General features: G+C 38.1%; 1 protein-coding gene and 1 long non-coding RNA gene across 2 annotated transcripts in view; both read right to left on the bottom strand.

Annotated features, from left to right (window-relative positions):
• LOC102804383 (acid-sensing ion channel 1-like) overlaps nt 1–12,830 on the bottom strand; it is a 78,843-nt gene extending 66,013 nt beyond the window's left edge. Inside the window, exon 1 of the mRNA XM_085495430.1 lies at nt 12,270–12,830. Coding sequence (XP_085351556.1) covers nt 12,270–12,717 — 448 coding nt within the window. The 5' untranslated portion in view covers nt 12,718–12,830. The remainder of the gene's footprint in view (nt 1–12,269) is intronic.
• Nucleotides 12,831–16,109: 3,279 nt separating this feature from the next.
• On the bottom strand, nt 16,110–16,457 carry LOC144360980 (uncharacterized). The gene is made up of 2 exons (XR_013422324.2): nt 16,371–16,457; nt 16,110–16,218 (listed from the first exon to the last, which is right to left on the bottom strand). It is a non-coding gene; the product is annotated as an uncharacterized LOC144360980 (long non-coding RNA).
• Nucleotides 16,458–21,562: the final 5,105 nt, after the last annotated feature.

Here is a 21,562-nt window from a genome sequence, read left to right as displayed (position 1 = left end):
TTTTAAATTAGAGAGGTCGAGTAGTGCAAGTGATAATTGTGTCAAAAGAAATATTTTCAATTTTTCAACACTTCATAGAAAATCATTGTACAATTTTAAACAGCGATTGTTTCAGAGTGACAATAGTATATAATTGATAGTTGTATAAATAGTGATTTATTCCTAAGGTCTAGTTTTTGGCGCAATTATAGACGCCTTCTTTATAAATAATGTTATTTCTGTTGTAATTTCTCTATGGACCTTTGAGTCTGAAATAAAGTATAATAATAATGGTACTCAGTAACGCAGTACTCAGTAACACAGTGCTCAGTAACACAGTGCTCAGTAACACAGTGCTCAGTAACACAGAGCTCAGTAACACAGTACTCAGTAACACAGCTCTCAGTAATGCAGTACTCAGTAACACAGTATTCACTAACACAGTGCTCAGTAACACAGTACTCAGTAACACAGTACTCAGTAATGCAGTGCTCAGTAACGCAGTACTCAGTAACACAGTGCTCAGTAACACAGTGCTCAGTACTCAGTAACACAGCTCTCAGTAATGCAGTACTCAGTAACACAGTACTCAGTAACACAGTGCCCAGTAACACAGTAGTCAGTAACACAGTGCTCAGTAACACAGTACTCAGTAACACAGTGCTCAGTAACACAGTGCTCAGTACTCAGTAACACAGCTCTCAGTAATGCAGTACTCAGTAACACAGTACTCAGTAACACAGTGCCCAGTAACACAGTAGTCAGTAACACAGTGCTCAGTAACACAGTAGTCAGTAACACAGTGCTCAGTAACACAGTGCTCAGTAACACAGTGCTCAGTACTCAGTAACACAGCTCTCAGTAATGCAGTACTCAGTAACACAGTGCTCAGTAACACAGTAGTCAGTAACACAGTGCTCAGTAACACAGTAGTCAGTAACACAGTGCTCAGTAACACAGTGCTCAGTACTCAGTAACACAGCTCTCAGTAATGCAGTACTCAGTAACACAGTGCTCAGTAACACAGTACTCAGTAACACAGTGCTCAGTAACACAGTAGTCAGTAACACAGTGCTCAGTAACACAGTAGTCAGTAACACAGTGCTCAGTAACACAGTAGTCAGTAACACAGTGCTCAGTAACACAGTGCTCAGTACTCAGTAACACAGCTCTCAGTAATGCAGTACTCAGTAACACAGTGCTCAGTAACACAGTACTCAGTAACACAGTGCTCAGTAACACAGTAGTCAGTAACACAGTGCTCAGTAACACAGTAGTCAGTAACACAGTGCTCAGTAACACAGTGCTCAGTAACGCAGTACTCAGTAACACAGTGCTCAGTAACACAGTGCTCAGTACTCAGTAACACAGTACTCAGTAACACAGTAGTCAGTAACACAGTGCGCAGTAACACAGTAGTCAGTAACACAGTGCTCAGTAATGCAGTACTCAGTAACACAGTGCTCAGTAACACAGTGCTCAGTACTCAGTAACACAGTGCTCAGTAACACAGTGCTCAGTAACACAGTGCTCAGTAACGCAGTACTCAGTAACACAGTGCTCAGTAACACAGTAGTCAGTAACACAGTGCTCAGTAATGCAGTACTCAGTAACACAGTGCTCAGTAACACAGTGCTCAGTAACACAGTGCTCAGTACTCAGTAACACAGTACTCAGTAACACAGTGCTCAGTAACACAGTGCTTAGTAACACAGAGCTCAGTAACACAGTACTCAGTAACACAGCTCTCAGTAATGCAGTACTCAGTAACACAGTATTCACTAACACAGTGCTCAGTAACACAGTACTCAGTAACACAGTACTCAGTAATGCAGTGCTCAGTAACGCAGTACTCAGTAACACAGTGCTCAGTAACACAGTGCTCAGTACTCAGTAACACAGCTCTCAGTAATGCAGTACTCAGTAACACAGTACTCAGTAACACAGTGCCCAGTAACACAGTAGTCAGTAACACAGTGCTCAGTAACACAGTACTCAGTAACACAGTGCTCAGTAACACAGTGCTCAGTACTCAGTAACACAGCTCTCAGTAATGCAGTACTCAGTAACACAGTACTCAGTAACACAGTGCCCAGTAACACAGTAGTCAGTAACACAGTGCTCAGTAACACAGTAGTCAGTAACACAGTGCTCAGTAACACAGTGCTCAGTAACACAGTGCTCAGTACTCAGTAACACAGCTCTCAGTAATGCAGTACTCAGTAACACAGTGCTCAGTAACACAGTAGTCAGTAACACAGTGCTCAGTAACACAGTGCTCAGTACTCAGTAACACAGCTCTCAGTAATGCAGTACTCAGTAACACAGTATTCACTAACACAGTGCTCAGTAACACAGTAGTCAGTAACACAGTGCTCAGTAACACAGTAGTCAGTAACACAGTGCTCAGTAACACAGTGCTCAGTACTCAGTAACACAGCTCTCAGTAATGCAGTGCTCAGTAACACAGTACTCAGTAACACAGTGCTCAGTAACACAGTAGTCAGTAACACAGTGCTCAGTAACACAGTAGTCAGTAACACAGTGCTCAGTAACACAGTGCTCAGTACTCAGTAACACAGCTCTCAGTAATGCAGTACTCAGTAACACAGTGCTCAGTAACACAGTACTCAGTAACACAGTGCTCAGTAACACAGTAGTCAGTAACACAGTGCTCAGTAACGCAGTAGTCAGTAACACAGTGCTCAGTAACACAGTGCTCAGTAACGCAGTACTCAGTAACACAGTGCTCAGTAACACAGTGCTCAGTACTCAGTAACACAGTAGTCAGTAACACAGTGCTCAGTAACACAGTAGTCAGTAACACAGTGCTCAGTAACACAGTGCTCAGTAACGCAGTACTCAGTAACACAGTGCTCAGTAACACAGTGCTCAGTACTCAGTAACACAGTAGTCAGTAACACAGTGCTCAGTAACACAGTAGTCAGTAACACAGTGCTCAGTAATGCAGTACTCAGTAACACAGTGCTCAGTAACACAGTGCTCAGTACTCAGTAACACAGTGCTCAGTAACACAGTGCTCAGTAACACAGTGCTCAGTAACGCAGTACTCAGTAACACAGTGCTCAGTAACACAGTAGTCAGTAACACAGTGCTCAGTAATGCAGTACTCAGTAACACAGTGCTCAGTAACACAGTACTCAGTAACACAGCTCTCAGTAATGCAGTGCTCAGTAACGCAGTACTCAGTAACAGTGTTCAGTAACACAGCTCTCAGTAACACAGTGCTCAGTAACACAGTGCTCAGTAACACAGTGCTCAGTAACACAGCTCTCAGTAACACAGTGCTCAGTAACACAGTAGTCAGTAACACAGCTCTCAGTAACGCAGTGCTCAGTAACGCAGTACTCAGTAACAGTGTTCAGTAACACAGCTCTCAGTAACACAGTGCTCAGTAACACAGTGCTCAGTAACACAGTACTCAGTAACACAGCTCTCAGTAACACAGTGCCCAGTAACACAGTGTTCCGTAACACAATGTTCAGTAACACGATGCTTACTAACACAGTGTTCACCACCGCTGTTCTCACAAACACGGTGGTCCGTGACAGTGTCTACTAAGACTGTGCTCACCTAAACTGTGCCTGTGTAATTACATGTTCTTGGCGGAGCACGAACAAACACACACCGAATTTCCGCCAAACTTAACCTCGCACCCAACATCCCGCAGAAATACCAAGTAGCCGTATTCAACTAGCAGCTGGGTGTGTAGTACAACCCGAAAATAATGCCATCGACCAGGAAATGAATACACAGTATACAAACCACACAGTAAGTGAACGGCAAGCGACGGTATTTGGCCTTTTAAAATACGTTCTGGTGTGTTAATTCTGAAAACAAATATAGTATTGTATGATGATTACTATATGGATTCTGGGTTTTAGTTTTGTAAACAGGCACTCTAATACATTTCTAGGGTCAGAATTTAGCCGCCGTGTAGTCCTCGCACTCCCTAGAATATAAACATAGATGATGAATGACAAAATCAATTCTAGTATATTATAACTTGTATCGGGTTTCTATTTTGATAAGTTGATCATCCACCCGCAATCAAAATGAACACGGTTGTATTCAAGTTATCTCGATTCAGTTAGATATTTTAAGCCAGTTTATTCAGTTTCGGGGGCAGGGTCACATGTCTTCTAGTGCCTGATATAAGACCTTGCTTCAGCCAATCAGATGCCTAGATTCGGACTAACCATGTAATAATACACAATATGCAAATGATATACCCAATCTACAAATTACTGCACTGTCTGAACGTGTAACCTTTCTGCAGGTTGTGATACAATGTACCCATATTCACAATTCAATCAATATGCAAATATTTATCGCTTTTGGAGACCCTGGATTTTTCAAATATATTATCATTTTAAATATTATTTTTACTGCAACTGTATAATAATAAATGTTTTTCTTTTGTTGATTAGAACGTTGATATTCGCAAGATTATTGGTTAATTCGGAGAAGGTCACCGACTTTGCTCAGCACCACTTAGAATATAATTGCTTTCAAATTTTTAGACAATTATGATAACTTTATCTCTTACATAATTATTTTATGAATATATCAGCCACGTTTTATTAAACGCTGTCCCTCCTCCATGTTGTGAAAATAACCCTCGTACTCTTCTGGATACACAATTCTTCCCACGATAAAACGGCTTGATATTTTATTTTGTGTCGGGCTTTATATGCCAGTAAAATTCTCGTACGGGGATTTCATCTGCATCCTCAAATCGAGGCGGGTTGGTGGGTTGGTAAAGAGGCACTACTGAATAAAACCTGTCAAGCATATAGTTTATATGTAAGGGGCCTTGCATAACACAATGCACTCAATGTAATCAGAGTAATAAGTGAAATACAAATTCACTGTCGAAGACCGTTATCATTCAGCCGTCATTTTTATTTGAAGAAATGTGCCAATACGTGACCCAGACCACAAAAACGCGGTTGTCACTAGAACTCCGGCGACCTTAGTATTGTGCATATCAACAAAGATAGCCTCTGACATGGCGCACGGCGTGAAGTATGAATTATTTATAAGCCAATTAAAAACAAACTTCTTTCAAACTAATAGTAATTAAAACTAATTTGAATTTTACAACGTTCATTTTCGTACTGAGTCAGTCAAATACAGGCCTACGACGCTTCCAAGGTACAGTTGGCGGCGCCATTTTGTTTTATTTTCCCCAAATTAAACATTTCGAAAACCGCAAAGGACTCTTTTATATTCTATGTTCAACGAAAACGCTACACATAATGCTAAATACTAAATATTCAGCAAAGTATATAAAGACAAAGAAAAGTAGAAATACGAATCACGAAATGTGTAGATATCCAAAAAAATCAGTTTGAGACTATTACCTCTCCAGCAGTTGGGTAAACCCAGCCATTTTTTACTACGGTGCGTTATATATAGCACAAAGGGCCAATGACCAACATCGCGTTCTAGACATACAAATGGCAGCTTTTCTATCTCATCGCCTGTCGTGAGAGTTATGAGTTCAAACGCATCTTTTGTATTCTAGATATTTTATATTCGATCGGACTTTATATCCCAGAAGAGTACTCGAGCTTTTATTCCCTAAATAAATCCCGGCAATGAAGCGTTCTGATAGACCGAGAGACTCCAGGTATATTATACTTTCTTATAGCTTAAAGGGCGGTAGTTGTCGCGCCGCGCATGTGCGACATTTGGGTTGATAAACATTGATTTTCCCATAATTCAAAGCGTTTTTCTAATTAAATCACAAACACGTTTTACTCTGGGCTCCACTTTCACTAATTACCGCCGATGACTTCTCCTTCATACCTTCCGAACACCAAAAAAAAAAAACCTAATTGAAGCTTGGTAACCTCTCAGTATGTACTCCTTGGTGTGCGCAACAGTCAAAATCGCCATCTTTGTTTATATGAGACCTATATATCGCGCATGCGCGGCGCATTGACTACAGCCCTTTAAATGTGCCTCGAACTTTTCGATCAACCAAAGTCACTGTAACTGTCTAATATTAAAATTTCAGTTTCTGGGTCTAATTCACGACTTTAGTCGAATTATATAAATTGTATATCTTCATCATACTGCTAAGGCCTGTATAGATCATGTAAATTGTTTTGATTTTGAGTGACTACCCTGATCATGATTCGTAATACTAAAAAAAAATACTATTGCATTGTTTGAATCCCACAATGAGCATTTGAATAATCTTTCTCAGTTACTCGGTCTTCCTGGAATGCTTGTCTATCTGAATTCATACACACACACCCGATTGAATATGTGTTATATATTTACGCATTGCATAATTGCATATTTGCTAGAACGGATAAGTCGTGTCAATTTTACTGTTTTACTGTTTGTAAAATCGTTCGCGTTGACGCAAAATTGGTAATTTCGCATCGGACCAAGTTTCAAAAAAAAAAAAAAGAATTATAAAATTGCTACGACTGGGGCAGTCTAAATAAAAGACTCCGGACAATTGTTGTGTGTATTATTTGTGCAGAGGTGTTGATATTACTCGCTGAATGTATTTTAAAGTATGAGGTTTACAGATAATTTTATGATTTTTATTGATAATTTGTAAAATGATTCGTAGTAGCACATTTAAAGTCAGTTAAAATACAAGGGCCCTTCAGGGATATAAAGACCTCTCTGCGATAAAATTCAATCTAATGGTTGTACCCAAATTTGCATATTTCATACGTCGACAGAAAAATCACCTAAGTGAACGTCTTATCGCAATTATTTGCATACATCCATTGAAATTCAGTACTGAAATTTGTCATGCCAATAGACAGAAATAACCTCGTAAAAATACACCGTCTTCTTGAAGTGCGAATGTGAATGTTTTAAAACACAACTAATTTATGAATTTAAAATCGGTCTACAAATAATTATTTTACAAAGTGTGAACTTTTTTTAATTCACTGTTTTTGTTGAGAAAAACGGTACAATAACTTACATAACTTGTCGTTTCAGCAGCAGTTTCCATAGATCGCAATAAAAACACATTTCCTCGTTAAAAATCCATTAAACATATTGTAAATTTCCTGACACTACATCAAAATGTACCTTGTAATAAACTATATTATACCGTTTTTACTACGTCTAGCCTAGTCAAAATCTTTCCTGTTTTGAGCACGTGTGAAAGAATGACAAACAGCCATGAAACGGTACAAATATTCAGATTGTGTTTCTCGGACTGTTTCCGTGACACCGTTTGTCTCGGGTCAGACTTTATACCCCCCCCCCTTCCAAAAACACTTACAAATTTTTTGATTACGGAATAAATCACCGGTTATACCACGATATGTTGCACAAATCATGGCGTACATGCACGAGCCGCAGGCGAGTTTATATAAGCAATATCTCGTAGTGTACCAAACCGCGGTGGTGGCTTATTCCTTTATTATATTATACCGATTTCATTTAAAACCTAATTTTGAGACATGAAAATAACTTTTAAGCACCAAAACCTATGTACTATTGCGATACAGCACCCGACACGTTCTATTTGCAAACATAGTTAAAATAAATGTGCCCTGGAACAAGCGCACGGGGATCAGAGATATACGGAGCGGTGGCACAAATTCCCTCCCGTAGGTTTGCGTAGCTAGGTCTATTCGTGTATTTTCTATAGAAGCAACATTGATATATGCAAAATCGTTCTAATCAACATAATTTCAACAACAACAACAACAACAATAAAAATAAAGACGCCGATTAGAATCGTACGTCCGATAATGTTTTTAAAATAGGCAAAAACCGGAGAAGGTAGTCTCTTTGATTTTGAGTGGAAGTGCTAGACATAAAAAGATCGGCCTCAAGGACACTTTTTGGCCCGTATCCATATACTTTCACTATGGAAGACCCTCTCTTCCCGGAACGCACGACTGAAGACGGAGCTTTTTTGGTGTCGATTCAACTGCGTAATTCTGAGAAAAACGTATCTTTTCATGCATCTCTTTTGAACCCCAAATGCCCGAGGGTGCAATGTTCTTTAATAATTCTGGAGATTCTGGAAAGAAAACTAATATTTTTCACAATTTCAGTTGAAAGCAGGATTTACTCCATATTGCTTCAGATAATGCTACCAGGCGCTGTGTTAGTGATGTATTCGAAATTTACTGAATCGAATGTGCCACACGCGCGAACTCGGTTGAGCGTTCGTTTCCTAGAGTCAAGGTGAATTAACAGAGTGTCGCCTGATTATAATCGGTTGTGTAGTTGCGACTGTCGTCATACTACAGTCACTCGTGTAATATCACTTTCAGTCAACAAGTTTTATAGTTGTATATGTATATGATTTGAATCATCAATATCTTATTTTGAAAAATATTTTTGTTGTGTTTACGTTTAACTACTGATAATGTCAAGAGATCAAACGGAATCTAATAACGTTGTAAATTTGCATGATTATTAGAGTCCGATCCCTAATTTGCATAGTTATTGGATGAGGATACCTGGGATGATTATATTTTAAATCTCTATAGGTGACAGTAGTAGATGTGTAACAATGTACATTATCTGAATGCCATTCTCATTAAATTGAAACTACAGTCATTATTACAATAGTTATTATTGACAACCATTGCGTATTACCGAATAACACATGTGACAATAGAACATTAAATACATAAATCGCCAAATTGGAGTAGCATATTGAGATAATAGGAGTACAAAGTAATCATAATGTGGCTATATGTAACAGATCGAACTTAAAATCATAAAACCATCATATAATAAACGATAAATGTATACAATTTCCATACAGGCATCATCGTTTTGACAATGATGTAGGCGGTAAACAGAATAATTCCCCATTACGGATAATATAGACTCCTGGATGATAACAACTATCACGATACATCTGACATTTATGTCGAATTAGCATACTCGTTTTTATTTCACGATTTTGTTAACATACATATTGTGGGTTACTATGACCGTTAGAGGAAATGTAACATAATATTGCAGTATGAGACGCTGCTTTGCTAACAAAATAGTTACATTACACAAAGTGTTGCCACTAGAAGCAATGGCGACATTGAGAGCAATATAGCTATATCATTAGCAAAACAGTGTCCCATTCTGCAATAATGTCGTTTCATTCTTTCACGCGGTCACAGTGAAAGCTGGTTACAAGTCACATGACCTCAGTACATGCTGTCCGATGTTGACCAGGGCTAGCTTTATACTAAAGACTACGTCCTAATTGTAACAACAATGTATACGTGGTGGATGTCACACGTGAAGCCGAACGAGTTGGTTATTACACAATCTGCTTGGGTTATTGGGTCATTCCGTGTATTCGCCATTCCTAGTTACAATAGGTGATTTTCCGTACAATTGCGAGATCTCGCGAGATGCATGAAAGACGCGCGTCGAACGTCTGTCGCAAAAATCGAACGATTTGATTTTGAACTAGAATTTCTTTATTTCGTAGCTTACATTGACCGGCCGATCTTCGACAGAGGAATATTGCTTCCGAATACCCTTACTTAATCGAAATTGCCTATCATCAAATGTGGACAGCACATTATTAAGCATGGAAATGTCTCCGAAATACTTTCGCGTTTGTCGAATCCCACGCGATGTTTGACGCGACTACGACGCTATGACCTTTGTTTGTCCTGTTTTTACGTTCGATTTCACGCATAACGCGTGATTCTCGCAGTGTACGGAAAATGGTCTATTTGGTAAGATTGTAAATTTGTTTGAATGACGCAATATAAGGCCCAATTAATGTGATGTATTGTAGAGACTCGTTCCAGGTCTCTTTGGCTGTGAGTAGATCATGTTCTCTATAAGCAGCGCCCTCTAACGATGAAACGCTTTTATGACGTAAATGGGTACAATAAAGACGGTTAAAAAAATTGATATTATTTTGTAGTCGTCCGGTAAATTATTGTTGTACCTCATAGCGTTTACTTATCAGCCTGAATCAGCCGGTCAGTATAATTATAAAATAACTTCGGTTATTAAAACTTTTAACGCCGTTGATCACAAAATCCCGCCGGTAAAAAATGTTCACCGAACAACTTTTCGCACAAAAAAAAAAAAAAAAAAAATTATTATATTTTTAAAATATTAATTTTTAGTAAAAATGTTTCATCGTATCCCAAAAATTTGATTGGGTACATATGGTGAAATCATAAGTAGTTATAAGCTGCGTATTCATGTTGTTCTGAATCATTAAGAAATATTATTTATTTTTTCATGAAAAAATGCTTTAACATGAATTTTTCTTTTTTTTTCTTCGACGAAATATTTCGCGATGAGTAAAAAAGTCTAAAGGTTGTTGACTCAACAATTTCGTAACACTTTTGAAAAAAAGAAACACGATATATTATCTTCTGCTCAACAAGGTAACGTCACATTGTAGTATTGGGCCGAGATGTGTTTATGCATGGAGGTAAAAACTCATGGTTTATGTAAATACTTGTAACCGAGAGATAAAAACACCACAGCCTGCACGTGGCTGAGATGGAACTTGAATTTCACTAACGCAGTATAATTTATTTCAGTGCTTCTATCGCATATTTATGTGGGTTGGAATAATTGTCCAGGTTCACAGACACGTGTTAAAGGGTCAAAGGTTAAAAAAATGCTAAAATTGAATTACCATATACTCGTCCATAGAAGAAGTCCATAGAAGCTACCAACATAGGAAGTACGGCAAGTAAATCACATTGCGTAAACGGCAAGGTAACACGTAATGATACGTCATCCGAACTTGTGGCGCGCGTACGGCACCGAATGGCCACAGCACCAAATTACACGCCACGGCGCTTCTTCGAGCTACCAGCTTATTGCGTGCAGAGACCGTGGAACATAACATTTGACGTGTATTCTGAGTTATTTATTTGCTTTACTTCCTATATGTAAGCAGTTTTTATTAGGTCGTATTTTTTGCTCAGTAGTATTCACTCATATTAATGCGTTACTTTCACGTAGTTTTGCAATCTGTACAACCGGATTGTAAGGACTTTGCCACAATGCTTGGATATGCTGTGTGATGTGGGTCTGTGTGAACGGGCTATGTGTTATGATTGGTATATGCTGTACCCAGTAATTTATTGGTGAAATTAGTATCAAATATATGCCCAGAGTTCGCAAATCTCATATAAATACATTGTATCTACCATGCATTCGAACATTCCCAGTGTTCTGCGGTATAGACGAATTGGACGACTAAAATTTGAAATGTTATCAATAATATTTGCAAGTATTTCCGCAACGAAACTTCTGTTTATATATGTATACATTGATTGATTTGATTAATCGATTCTTTTTGTAGCCACTGAAACAAAAAAGAGGTAGGTGGCACGGCCGGGCTCTGGGACAACACATTTTTGGACAAAGCCTGAAAGTGAATATACCACTATGTAATATGTTGACATATTACTATTTCGCTTCTAACTTTAGACTACAAACACCGAGTTATGGCACTCCGGGGTAGCACTGTTGCCGTTTCCACCAACCGTGCGCAACGTGGCCATTACTGAAACACTAATCAAGGAATGAAATCGACATCAACGCCGACGCAAAACTATGCCAATACGCCCAGTGCGCATCTCTTGGAGTGGGTGATATGCTTAAATATAGGTCGTCTGCATCCCCGCAATCGGAATATTGATCAAGACGTGAACGCAAGCATACACCTCACGGGACTGAATCGCATCAGGCAAGAATATAATGACTCCATCGTCTACTGAGCTATACATACACGAATACAAGTGGTAAGCATAGGACAGGTGCGCCTGTAATAGATTCAGCCGTGGCACATGCGTATATATATATTAATGTCGCTGATATGCTCCTCCGGGACAGAGTCTTGGTTGTTACGACTCTGTGTCATGTCCTTGTTAAACGGAGATAGACATACACACACGGTGCTCCATCGAAATATATGCTAAAGTCGAATTACAACATGCTGAACACAAATTACATTTTCAGATAGTGTTGCATCAGATCTGTAAACACAATCACATGTACTAGTACTATGATAGATTGGCGTGTGTGCGATGCTTATAATTAAACACACGCTAATGGCAGCCATTGAACCCCGTCGTAATTACCAATGTTCTATCCTATGTTTTAATTATTTAGACGTTTTATGTGGCCACGACGTTCGATCAGAAAACCAGAATAATAATGATCAGCTAATTCGCCATCAAAAGCACATAATAATCCGGGAAATAACGGGCTATATAACTACGCAATGCGCACTAAATAATAACATAAATAGCAGTCGTGTGACAACTTACCTAGCGCTTCGCCGACATGGACCATATCCGATGGGGTCACGGCGGATCTGCGGTATTTGTTGAAGTTGCAGATTGTTACGGTGGGGAAGGGCATGAGTTCTTTGAATGTTACGTCCAGTTTAGTGATGTGGTGATGTTCTATGAAATTTTGAATTGCCTGGGTACACTGATACACCAAAACACCAAAAGAAGCAAGGACAAACAACGTCCATAAAAACCTCCTGAGTCGAGATCCATCCCCGGAAGTATGTTTAACGCCGTGTATATCGGAGACTTCGGTGGCCCATAGCTTCCATCGGAGACATCCCGTGGATTTCTCATCAGAATCGTCCGTCATCGTTTCAGTTGGGTTTGATGCAAGGTTCCCAGACAGCGAGGCAGCATACAGATTGTGATTTCTACCCAAATCGGTCGACGTAAAACCATATCCGTTATCACTAACGTCCATTGTCGCGAAGTCGGTGATATTCAACACTGACGCGATCGTGACTATTAGTCCTGTTATTATTAAGAGAAAGTCAGTGTCTAGACCTGTATAGGCACGGCTGGCTATGAGCGGAAAAGTCGATACGTTGATGCACCAAATGATGTAAGAAGCTTCCGCTCCGCCATTGGGCACTGTCAAAGTTGCCGTCCGGTTAGCGACTCGCGACAAGCCACCGACTAACTGTTAATGCGCAGAAGTAAGCAGCAGGTCGTGTTTATGACACCGCTCAACCAATTACTATTCACGTCGCATTCGATACATACTCCGGGGACTCCCGCGTCCTGAATCTTTAATTTCTTGCGTCAAATATCAGTGCGCTTCCATGAATTATTGAACACTGGGATTTTATTTAGCGATTCACATTACGTGAGATTTTCATAAAAACAACTACTGGGAAAATACTTTAAATCGTCAAGATGCCCTGCCACCTGAACCAGAATCCCATCCGTTTATGAATAATTCAATTGCTTAAAATATAATTATTTTTATAGCATATTTTAATGGGAAATGCTCCATGTGCTAATGAATACAATATTAAATATATTAAACCAATGTACATATTGGCCCAACTTAATATAAACATATATCGGTTACGTTTGTGAAAGTGTATTTATATGGCGGGTCAAGCGGGACATTTTTATAAATAATACTACACATTTATTATATGTAGTCGCGGGTAGGTTTTTTATTGTCACGCAGTATACGACAAAAATAAATATAGAGGTGTGGTGTAATGTCTTCACGGCCATGTTGATTTAAAGTTCGAGGCAGTTATACGTTGAGATATTGTTAACTTGCCAGCGGTGAACAACGCAATTACGCATATTGTTGCGAGAAGGTTGCTGCTTATTGTATGATGATTTCCATGCACGTCAAGGAAGCAGAGAGTAGATGCGTTTGTTTTTACTTTCATTGCGTAAGTCTTAAATCATGTTGTACTGTAGCGGTTTATTTATTAGTGTGATATACGCTATTTATAGAGTTGGCCGAGTCAAATGTTGGCTGTAACGAGCGTATTTTTGTAAACGAATCCTGGGCCGCGTTTCACCGATCGATCGTCGCGCTGTGTATGTGTCTGTGGTTTTGATTTGACGAATTTCTTTCATGAACATGATTTCTATGTTGCAAATAAAATCCAAGATTGGATAAATCTGTATTATTGTATTTTATGGTGCGGCAATATATTGTTAAGGTCATCGAGGAAATGTACATCGGGTGAAAAACAAAGGCATTGGTCGTCACACAGCGTTCGAATTTCACAAACAATGAATGATTGTTTGTTTCAATGATTCTCACCATTAACTAATTACATTCCCAAACATCGATATCTAGCCAATGAGAATTGGGAGTATCATTTAACAGGTGGTTGTTTATTTCTAACCAATAGGAACTGGAGTATTGTTAAACAGGAGATTGCTTGTAGCCCACCAAAAGTCACGTGGTCCGCTTTTATAATACTGTAAAATGACTAATTTTCACTGGGTTTAAATTTCACTGATTTACCATTTCGGGCATATTCAGTGGGTTTTAAATTCACGGTTTCATTATTTAGATAATGTGTTCTATGCTAAATTTTACATATTCACTGTATTTTAATTTAGCGCATTTCTCCAGTCAGCGAAATAAGCTAAATTAAAACCCAGTGAATAATTACCCCCTTTACAGTAGATGGTTTCAGATATTTTAAAGAAGATCACCCATGGTCGGCATCGTCATGTTTTTTTGTTTTTTTTTGTTTTTTTTTGTTTTTTTTGCAAACACAACTAATTCCCTCAAATTGCAGAGAAATATCAAATAACTCGCTACATTTTTTGCATGAAAACTGGTTTCTAGTTTTGTATCACCGTGAGTTTGCTTAGTACAACGGAATTATGCTATGCACACAGGGAAATATTTTCTAGGGTGGCCTGCGTATATAAAGCGTGCTTATTTGTTGGAAATTAAAATATTAAAAATTAAAAAACTGTCTGTGTCTGACTATTATTTACAAAATTTTCTATTTTTTTTAAATGCAGTGCGTATTTGCCCATTTTTGTTTACTTCCCTGGAATAGAATTTACAAATTAAACCAAGTTGCAAGAAAAATTGCTGCAAATCTGTCTCCACTTGATTGCTGATGTTTTGCAGAATACGTCCTGGTCACGTCAAATACACATTGTACTGCCGTGATGTGTATTCTATGTATACAATTCACTATGGACATATTGCTAGCAGTAGCATGGATATGCAAAAATGTGAAAATGAACAATGTTCATTTGTGATACCTGTTAAAGGCGCGGGGTTGCTAGTAAAGTTAAAGCGCGGTGGTCGTCGCGCAGCGCGTGTTCGAATTTCTTGTAAATAAACAATGTATTTTACACGCGTTGTATACGTCGCTATGAGTCCCATATCGAACAGGACGCGACGCGACGACTGCCGCCCTTTAATTTTCCGTGTATTTTGTTACTGAATAGGAAAGACCATGGAAAACAATAGCCAGGGATACACGTAGTTATTTGAGCAACAAGAACAACAGAATCCCGGGATTTGATGAGCCTGGTTTAAGTTTTAAAGAAATTAAACGCTTGTCGCTAGCATTGTGGTTGTTTCATCAGAATAATCAGACCGGTTGACCCGAGTTAAAATCCTGCCTATGGTTGAACACCAAACAAGGATCGAGTTGTATCATGAGTTATGGCGTCGCAGACTCCTTTGGAAGGCTAAATCTTCTGTCGAGACTCATTCACTAGCGGGCTAGACTTTAAACATTGGTCATGGTTCGCAGGTGCATTTGTTCTACAGGGCCTGGATTACGCCAGGATAGAGTATTAATTAAAGAGCGATGGTCGTCGCGCAACGGGTGTTCGAATTTCAAGAAAAACAGACGTTGTGTACGTTGGTATGAATCCCGTATCGAACAGAAAGCGGCGCGACGACAACCGCTCTTTGAACTGGCATGATAACCTTATAATAGAAAGATTTTTGTCAATCTGATTAAAATCTGATGTAGTGTACGAGCTTTAATTATTTTGGCTATAAACTTATTTTAATTTTATTTTTTCTTATATTTGTTATTAATTTTTTATTTATTATTTTACTTTGATTTTGATTTTGTGATTGTTTTTAATTCCACCCTACCTACATCTGATCCGACGCCTATGTAAGTTTCGTTCAAATCTCGCGTAAGTAACAGCCAATCACAGCCCCCCTTTTATACAGGCTGTCGGTTGCTTACTTTTCAGTGTATACGGGCAATCTCTCTGTACATTATATTTTGCCCACTTGAATAAACCATTAATAAAAAATTGCTAGTATATTTTTATTTACAAAAGAAATACCACAGCATTTTACAATTTTTGTCATTACATTGAATATTTTTGTCACTTCCAACAAATGTGTACACTTCCAGATACATCTTCGCCAGCCAAGGTTCGTTCATTCAGTCATCGCTTCAATTTTACATCAAACAATGAGCATAATTATCTAGAATGGAAAAAAAAATAAGTAAATCGTAATGAACACTGTTAACAGCTATAGTAAACAATGCAAACTGATTTTAAATTGTATAACTGTCACCGGCCCACGGCATCGACGCAGAAAATGACTTTCGTTGCATTTTACAATGATAAACTTACCGAAAAGCCGTGATATTGTGGGTCGCTAACGTCGGTATAATCCGCCATTTTATTTGAGTGTGATTTGCCACCTGACTCTGCCCGGTGGCGTCATCATGTGCGCTATAGAAGGAGGTCTGTGATTCGTCAACTAAAATCGTCGATAGTGGGTCACGTTGAAATCTCGTTACATAGGCATCGGGTCAGATGTAGGTAGGGTGGAATTAAAAAAAAATCACAAAATCAAAGTAAAATAAAATAATAAAATATAAAGGCATTAATAACAAATATAATAAAAAATAAAATTAAAATAAGTTTATAGCCAAAAGAATTAAAGCCCGTACACTACATCAGATTTTAATCAGATTGGATTTTTGTATACCAAACATTGGACACGGAATTATTCATCCGTGGCAAAATGCACTTTTAATTCGCACATGAAAAAGTCAAGAGAGACAATAGTGACATTCAATGTCCGGAACTGTCGAAAAGTACAACAATTAAAAAAACAACTTTGAATGAATTGCTACGTTCATATTTAAAAAGAACAAAATATATTTGTTGGCCCTTTTGGACCTAAAATTAATATTTCTGATTGAATACTGATTATTAATATGCACATACATCGAAACATACTGAAAAAAATGTCCAAGGTTGAGTGATTGGTGAACTTCTCGGTGTTATCTAAAATTATGAAAATTGAGTTTTCTTTTCTATAAAAAAAAACTGCCACTACGTCCTTGTATCATACACAAGTTGTGAATAACACAAAGGAAATTTGCCGCTCCTATTGGTCTCAAAACCCTCTTAACCCAAAGAGTATTTGTTCAAAATTTCTCATAAAACTCACTGTACAGAGATTTAGTTCTCATTAATATTGCACATGGGACATTCCGAGTGGATACATTGTATCCAACATAGATCATAAATTAGATATTGTAGAATCTTTGTATGATTTATGACTTTCGTTGTCGAAATTCATGTTGTACGTACACAAGAAAAAAAATGACATCTTTATTCAAATTACGGGGAAATAAAATCGTCACTTGATTAGTTTTTACGCTTTGTATATGTGTACAAAAATACTGTCTTTTGTTTATTGAAATAACAAAATCACGAAGTCCGAAAGTAGACACTTTCGACCCCGCTTAAATGTTTTCGAGTAACTTCATGTTGAGGTAAAGAGATTTCTTTATTTGTGATGCTCGATATATGTATTAAATGTAGAGTTATCCGAGTCAAAACATGTGTAGCTGTACAACTAGCTGGTCATATAGCTATGTTTTACCGATGGTCGGACATCGTGATGGGTATGTGTCACATGTATTCAGTGGTCGGCAGTTTTTTTATATTATTTTATCAAAGTGAGCAAATAGATAGAATCCAACTTGGGGATGTATCTATATTAGTGTAACTGGTGATGCGACAATGCAATAATTAGGTCATAAGGGATTCTCGGTGTTCTTTGCGCGAAACGATAAAAAGATTTTCGTCTCGCGTAATGGACGCCGGGGATGATGCGCGAAAAGTATGGGCATCGTCATTCTACGAGCCTCGACTGATTATTGTCGTTGGTGGCGTGGTTGAAGGTCCAGAATGACTTGTCAGCCTTTTCCGTCGATGCTTGGAGAATGGTGCATTGTGCGGAACATAACCAGAATGGACGTCACAAATCGCACTCTCGAATTTACAAACTATCAATGTTTTTCACACGCGTTGTTTACGTCGATAGGACCCGTATCCAACACAACGCGGAGCAATGTCAACCGTTTAAAAGATTCTAGCCAATGAGAATTGAGAGTATCGTCTAACAGGTATCTGCTTGTATCTAGCCAATGGGAACTAAGACTACCGTTTAACAGGTGGCTATTTGTATCTAGCCAATGAGAACTAAGACTACCGTCTAACTGGTGGCTACTTGTATCTAGCCAATGAGAACTAAGACTACCGTCTAACAGGTGGTTATTTGTATCTAGCCAATGAAAACTAAGACTACCGTCTGACAGGTGTCTGCTTGTATCTAGCCAATGAGAACTGAGACTACCGTCTAACAGGTATCTTCTTGTACCTAGCCAATGAGAACTAAGACTACCGTTTAACAGATGGCTATTTGTATCTAGCCAATGAGAACTAAGACTACCGTTTAACAGGTGGTTATTTGTATCTAGCCAATGAAAACTAAGACTACCGTCTGACAGGTGTCTGCTTGTATCTAGCCAATGAGAACTGAGACTACCGTCTAACAGGTATCTTCTTGTACCTAGCCAATGAGAACTAAGACTACCGTTTAACAGATGGCTATTTGTATCTAGCCAATGAGAACTAAGACTACCGTTTAACAGGTGGTTATTTGTATCTAGCCAATGAAAACTAAGACTACCGTCTGACAGGTGTCTGCTTGTATCTAGCCAATGAGAACTGAGACTACCGTCTAACAGGTATCTTCTTGTACCTAGCCAATGAGAACTAAGACTACCGTTTAACAGGTAGCTATTTGTATCTAGCCAATGAGAACTAAGACTACCGTTTAACAGGTGGCTATTTGTATCTAGCCAATGAGAACTAAGACAACCGTCTAACTGGTGGTTATTTGTATCTAGCCAATGAGAACTAAGACTACCGTCTAACAGGTGGCTACTTGTATCTAGCCAATGAGAACTGAGAATCCCGTCCAGCAGGCTTTTGCTTGTTTTCATATAATTATGTTTTCCTGACTAAATAGAAAATAAATAGGAAATTAATTTGACAGGTTGAAATTGTTTTTTTTAATGGTCACTGTTCATTACTAAGTTAATTTTCCCCTTCGCCAGCAGATTGAATTGACACAACTGTAAAATTTAAACCAACATAGTAAAAACAAAAGTTTATTGCTTTTGCCCGTTTCAATTGCCAGGTTGTGAGCTGGGACTCCAAATCTTAATAGTGCAATTCAATCTTGGTTAAATAAATACAGTATTATACACAGCGAAGACTTGGACAGCTTTTAGCGTTTAGTTTGGGTTTCCCATTCTCACTTCATATTTACACATAATAAAAATGTTTTTATTGCCGTACTCTGATTTGGATTATGTGAACCCACCTATATCGTAAACTGATCAGTCCAAAACGCACACGTGGAGTACATGCTACCGTGATTGGCAAATCATTGGCGTCATGTGGACTGCCATTATGCCAAGAATCAATTATGCTTATTTCTAATTCATGAACTGTTTCGGGGGTTAAAAAGGTCAAGACTAAGTCATTAGTACAATATTTTACGATACAATCCATTATCAACTACGGGCAATTGAATACTGACTGGGAATACGGAATTGTATGTAAATTTCGTTGTTCTTTTCCGCAAAGTCCATATTAAAATTAACATATAAAATTGTATATACTCTTTTATATTGTAATGTTTTTTTTTTCATTCGACTGAATTTGATTCAGTTTGCGTTTCACGATGTACATCGAAGCAACGTGAAGAATACCACGTGTGAAATGAAATACCGATAAACCAAAGTATTGATGGGAATAGAATAGAATGATATCTCCGGATTATCGTGACGTATCATCAATCATGCTGTGATTTCCAAGATTAATAACTTAATCCTTTATCGTTCTTATGTTATTTAATATGTCTGGTTCGGTGTCACGGCGTAATGGAAATGAATGCACACTGCAGCGACACTGGGGCCCATCACATCGACTAAAACAGAAATTACTAAAGTGACTAAACATCTGACATTATCTTATCGCGACAAACTACTAATTTATAAACAGTAACACCGATCGTTGAAAGGACTCCCAGCTAGAATTTAAGTTTTTTGTACACGTTTGATCATGTAATTGAAAAACGCAGTAACTAATAAAAAATAATGCGTAAGTATAGGCTCCATATCTCGTTTATTTTGTTATTTATTTCCCATATTTTTTTTTTAATTTAAATTAATTTTAAACAAGTGTTCTGTGCAATTATTGAACAACCCAACCCCTCTTTTCATGTTGTTAAATATTCATCTTTTATCCGTCGAAACAGGTAAAAACAGAAATGTAATCACATGCCCCTGTTTACGTACACGACTTCTGGGTTGTAGTTTAATACGATAAGATGAAAGGCTGACTTCTCTGGTTCAATAAATGCATCATAATCTAAAGGGCGGTGGTCGTCACGCCGCGTTCTGTTCGATATGGGACTCATAGCGACGTACACAACGCGTGTAATATACATTGTTTGCTTACATGAAATTCGAACACGCGCTGCGCGACGACCACCGCCCTTTAATATTATATTTCACACAAAAACAATATCATGACATCGCAATTCCATATTGACACAAATTAAAGTATAATTGCTTATCAGTATTTTGTTAATATTCCAGTGTTATTTGTCTAATTGACGTCATAATTATTGCCAAATGATTTTATAATTATTTTCTTGACATCAGTCCCGCGGAACGACTTCTGTGGTATCCATGACCCCAGCACTGGCCGGATTTACCGTTGGTGGCGTTCTTTCAAAGTCATGAGCCGGTCGCATGCGTGTCGAACTTTAACGTAAACCTCATACAACTCTCAATCACGCAGGAAACTGGTTTAACTTTGTGGCAGGTTAGAGGTGGACACGATAATATAACATAATTTTTTGTGAAAAATGCTAAAGCAGCCGGAGAATTGTAATACATTTCCTTCTCGGAAAAGTACAAATAAACAGAGAAATTAAAAACACTTTTGGTGGTCATTCTCTATGGTAAATTTTCAAATCAGTTGTTATGGCCAAAACAGATAAGTCGATTAGTAGATCGTGCATATAAACATTGAATAATTTGAGCTTCATATAGACATGTTGAAGGAGTTCATGAATGCGTTTTCAAAGGCCCAATAGTTTATTTTGTCAAATGTTTTGGAGGCGTTTCTTTTTGAAATCGAACTGATCGTCAGATAAGTCAATATTTAAATATTTATCAAGAATAATGCGTTCTGAAACTTAAAGAGACTCAATTGTTTTTGTTGCCACTCTATGTGACTCTCAAGTAACGATGAACCGCAATTTTAATTAATTTTCTTGGAACTCTCATTTGGGTCAAAATTTCAGAAAAGCATGTGGACAGAAGCAAAGAGAAAACAAGGCTGGCGAATTTCAAGTTTTCAAGACTTAGAGTGTCCGCACCACAAGACCTCTTAGGATTTAGGTTACATACCATACTCGATACTTCCGTCTGCTGCAGAAATAC

The sequence above is a fragment of the Saccoglossus kowalevskii genome, chromosome 21 (genome assembly GCF_978046115.1).
Source record: "Saccoglossus kowalevskii chromosome 21, keSacKowa6.1, whole genome shotgun sequence".
NCBI classification, from domain to species: Eukaryota; Metazoa; Hemichordata; class Enteropneusta; family Harrimaniidae; genus Saccoglossus; species Saccoglossus kowalevskii.
Note: the sequence above shows the minus strand (reverse complement) of the source record. Positions and strands in the feature narration are given on the sequence as shown.